Raw genomic sequence first — 5,000 nt, 5'->3', positions numbered from 1 at the left:
GTCAATGCTTACTTTGGCAGTTGGAAGCCGAGCAACTGCCTGGCTTCCCCGAAAGAGACGGCGGCGGCTGAGAGTATCAGCGGGTCGCCTCTTCTGCTTATCGAAACGCGCGCGCCGCGCTGGAAGCAAACGGAGGCAGAGACAGGCAGCAGTAACATCAGTGATAATGGTATCAATAATAATGACAACTGTATTATAGGATGATTAGGATTATGATGGTAATGATAATAATATTGATAATAATGCATATAGCTATAGGAACAACACGAACAAGAAAATAATAATGGCAATAATAAAAATGACAGCAAGCAAATAATAATAATAATAATGATAGGATGAGTAATAACAATGATAATAAAAGCAATACTAATACTACTAATAATAATGATATTATTACTACTATTATAGCTAATAATAAGGATAATATTATCCTTATTATCAATATTGATAATAATAATAATAAGGAGAACAGCACCAATAATAAGCTTGATGAGGATGATAACGATGATAACAATACTAAGAAGAAGAATGATAATATTTATATTTTGATGTTCAAGAATCATTTATTCAAACTAAATAATAGTTGCATTATAATAACAAGTTTAATGATAGCAATAAAATGCTAATAACAACAAGTTTAATGACAGCAATAGATGGCAGGGGGCTCCGAAAGAAAAAATCGGAAAAGGGAGTGAATATTGTCGATTGTGTAGCTTCATCCATGTAATATTATTAATAGGATTACTTCCGTCAAAAAATTACATATGATTAAAGAATTCACGGATGCATCTACTACACAAACGCGCGTTCTGTTGCATGTGTCCTATCACCCACTACGGTTTGGGTTGCAGTGTGATCCAGCCTTCTCTCTCCATTATCGGTCTACGAAAATGTCAAGGCAATGCCGAGGCCCAAGATATGGACCTTATTCCTAATGTGTTGCCCAGCTTAGCTTCCCCTAAAATGGGATCTTAAAATGAAATGGATCAAACATATGCCTTGTGGATGCAAGCGGAATCCGTCTTGTTACCTTTCGTTAGACTGGTTGCTAAACAAAAATGGGAGAAATGAAAAAAAAATAAATAAAATAAAAGAATTTCAAGATTACTTAAATATCTTATATACGGGCTTGCTGAAATCTCTTCCTGTTTGCACCTTAAGTACAGTCAGTGTCAAAACTCTTGTCAAACTTGTTTCGAATTTCGTTTCGAACACCCGCTTAATGCCACACTTTCTGTATAGGATAAGGCAGATTCGAAGCTTCAGTTCATTTGATGACTTTTGTCCGCCACAGTGCAAGTGCAAATGCGAGGTCCGTTGCTGGTGCTTGATACTTTACTGTTCAACAAAGTTTACACAGAGAAGCGCGCCATCTTCAGTGTTAAGCCTTAGGCCCGTACTTTTAAAACCTTTCGCCAGTGCTGACGACCTCACTCATCTGAGTGAGGGAGGCCTTACTTTAAAACCCAAAGCTCGACAAGGCGGGTGATCGCCAGGCCTGGCAAACGAAAGGGACCGCCAGGCGCTAACATCTTGGATTCCTGCTTCAATCTAGTGCTTCGGCGACTGAAGAAAAAGCGGGAAACACAAAATTGTTAACATTTGCAGTGCTTTATAATAACTATATACAGTAAATATATATCGTTGGCACATAGCAGGGATTTTTTTTATATTATATTACCCTACCTATATCATATTACCTTATATTATATTACCTTACCATATCTTACCTAACATAATCTAAGCTTGATTATTAACCTCGGGAATCTCCTCAATAGTCTCACTTTATTCAAAGGAGTTAAAAATTAATCATTTTACTATACCTAACCGATATAAAATAGTGAACTGTAGGGCTACAAAGGTTAGGTTAAGGTAGACACGCCTCATTACAGAGCGGTGGAGCATGACAGATTTGTTTCTATAGCCTGTAATAAACATTCCATCATCAAAACACTTATGGTAACATTTGTGAAGAGAAAATTATCCCTACAACCAAAATAACAAATCTAAATAAGTCATCTGGGGGGGGGGGGAGAATACAGCTGATGTCTTGAGCTCTCGACTAGAACATTGATGGTCTTGAAAAAAAATACATATATACATTATTTCATAACAAACTGTGATTTTCAGATATAAAATGACAATGTGATTCCTATATCATATCATACACAAATATGTTACTAATTTATAATTTGAAAGCAAGGGAATGGTATTCAATCACGGGAAAGGGAGGCTCTCGCGACTTTGCTTCGCCAGGCTGTTCCAATACGATCTTACGCCAGCCCTGGCGTTAGATCGCCTGGCAAACACTTGTCATGCTTTTAATAATACGAAGATCCCGATCGCCCGGCGAAATCGAATGCCACCCCTGGCGGTAGGTTTTAAAAGTACGGGCTTTAGTCTGCATTTGCTCTCCAATGTTATCCAAGTTTACCAGTTGGTTGTGTCATTCAAATTTGGTAGAAAGTAAGTTGAATAAGAATGAGACATGCAATGAATAGATTATCCCCTCATAATCGCTTTTACTAAACAAAAAAAAAACAAAAAAACTCAGCAAGGTTCGTCTGTGTGAGTACATTACTTTCTGGATTCTGCATCACGAGGCCATCACGATAACCGCCAGGAAAGGATTCTTCCCTGGCTGAGACACAGCTCAGGTGTTCATTTGGTTTACTTCAGCACACCTGGGTTCTCATTTTTTAGAAGAGACCATCACGTCACCACATCAATATTGCCTAAACCTTAAGTAGTAAATTGGATGTTCAGGTTAGCTTCTGTGCGTGATTCACCCCGGGATGATGTGCAGTGACAGAAGTGGATCATAGAAATAATTCTAGCCGAGTGCCGTGCCTGCGATCGGAATGTCGTCTAAGCAGGTTCTCGCAACCTACAACCGGGCATTCTCGACACTACGGCGTCAGTGGATGTCTTCGAGGACGGCCGAAGCTAACTTCAGGCCAACGCGATTCTTTTGATTCGTTCGTCGCGCAAAACTGGACCAGTCGCTGATCAGATTGGTGTTCTCAGCATGCGACCAATTGATGCTGGGCGTGGTCTGGCGAAACCGGAAACATCCAACATCTGTTTATTGTTAATGTACTTTGTTATACCATGGTTTTTAAAATGTCGATAAGTGATGCTGGCACAGCTGAAAGTCCTTAACGTGCCAACCCTGGCGTTTCATCATGGCTGAGCATGTCAAACGGACAATTAAAAGTCCTTGGTCTGCGTCGTATAGCACACGACATCACCACAGGGGGCTCCCATGCGTTACAATGGGAAATTTTATAGATGAGTGACAGTTTCCCGCTGGCATTCTACAATCACGCGGCATTCGTATATTTCCCGCGGAGTTTAGGAATGAAGAATGCATCAATAACAACATCCGAGCGCCACGCGCGGTGCCACTGATTCGTTCGAACTGGACATAGACGTAAAACTTACCATAACAGTTACTGGTAATACGGACGCCTAGTCTAGTAACAGACCATAACCCTAAGGCATAGAAGAGACGAATGAGGCGCAGCGACGTCTGTTCAGCCTCTGGTGCACTTCTTACACTACAAAAGGCTGCTGTGAACGCCACCAGGGAAGATCTACTGTTTCTTGGATACACTTTGATAGACAGAGAGAGAAGGAACTAGAGAGAAACAAAAATATAATACAAATTCAGACCAAGATTGTGAGAGAGAAAGAGGAGAGTTAGAGGGAGAAGAAAAATAGAGAGAGAGACGAGGGGAAGGAACTAGAGAGAAAACAATAAAGGTCAAGAGTGTAAGAGAGTGAGAGAGAGATAGAGAGAGAGAGAGAGAGAGAGAGAGAGAGAGAGAGAAAGAAAGAAAATATAAGGACTTAAGGATAGACATAGTGAGAGTGTAAGGAAAAGGGAGAGAGAAAATAGAGTTGATCCGAAATATCCACATTTCTCATTTGCGGATTTAATTCTGGATTTTTTATAATTAAGAATGAAATGCAATTCGTAATTGTGAAGGAATATTCTTTTTATTCGGATACTGCAGTCCAGGAAAATGTATGGTTAGTTCTGAATAAAATAAGGAAATCATAAACCTGAGGAGTATAAACAAATTGGCCATGGCAGGGGAAACAGGAAGGGGTTTCCGAACCAAGCGCGTCTCTCTACACGGAGGGAAAACGCAGAGTAAGTTCTGTCTGGCAGGTGGATGTATATTAGTTTTTCTAGAGTTGGAGAGAAGAGGAGCGTCCGTTTGTAAACATGGCCATGCCTAATGTTTATTTATTCAGGAAAACTTTTTGGAAGGTTATGTTGACGCGCGCAATTCCCCCTCCTTCCGATAAACAAAGCCCCCTTCGGCCGAAATAAAGTTGGTTGTCTTTATTCTAGTCACGGAAATTCGCGGGTAATTTTGGTTAGGTAAAACTTCGACGCCAGTTTCCTTTCTCTTGCTATTTAATCTTAAGAGAGCGCCAAGAATAAAAATAGCTATATAATTATTCTCACCAGAATGACAGAACAGGAGGATATTTTTCTTACCTCATCTTTCAGAATGAAAGTGATGGCTACAACGAAACGAATAAATGCTGTTAGATCCTCTTTTTTTATTAGTCCATGTCTTAAAAATATGAACGCACATGATGTTGCTGTAGCTCGTATTTAAATGCTATATAAATTTAGATTCAAATGAACACATATTTTGCAATAATTGTGTCCGAATGCATATATAATTATTTACATGCAAGCAATCCTTTTTCAGAGCAAAGATACAGGAACGAGCTGTTAGTAGACAACGAACCTGTTCTTTTTGAGATACTGGACACTTGCAGTAAGGTAAGTTGAAGGTTGATAGCAAATTAAGCTCAATTAAGCTGTGTAGTTTGTGAAGGCAGGCTTCTCTCGGGCCTTACATGTATGTGGCGCAGCTTGTTTCAGGTATTTAGATTCGTAAAAAACGCCCTTTGGGTCAAAATGTTCTTTCAGGCAGAAACGTCATTCTTGCCCCTGAACCTCTGCCCTTCTAAAG

At 39.7% G+C, this 5,000-nt stretch overlaps 1 protein-coding gene across 3 annotated transcripts in view; it reads left to right on the top strand.

The window, feature by feature from the left end:
• The window catches only part of LOC138860964 (ras-related and estrogen-regulated growth inhibitor), a 102,299-nt gene that overhangs the window by 43,530 nt on the left and 53,769 nt on the right, over positions 1–5,000 (top strand). For 2 of the 3 annotated variants that reach the window (XM_070119566.1, XM_070119565.1), the window contains one exon: positions 4,734–4,807. The exons of the other annotated variant lie outside the window; for it this stretch is intronic. In XM_070119566.1, coding sequence (XP_069975667.1) covers positions 4,734–4,807 — 74 coding nt within the window. The remainder of the gene's footprint in view (positions 1–4,733; positions 4,808–5,000) is intronic. 3 annotated transcript variants of the gene reach the window in all.

The sequence above is a fragment of the Penaeus vannamei genome, unplaced genomic scaffold (assembly GCF_042767895.1).
Source record: "Penaeus vannamei isolate JL-2024 unplaced genomic scaffold, ASM4276789v1 unanchor356, whole genome shotgun sequence".
NCBI classification, from domain to species: domain Eukaryota; kingdom Metazoa; phylum Arthropoda; class Malacostraca; order Decapoda; family Penaeidae; genus Penaeus; species Penaeus vannamei.
Note: the sequence above shows the minus strand (reverse complement) of the source record. Positions and strands in the feature narration are given on the sequence as shown.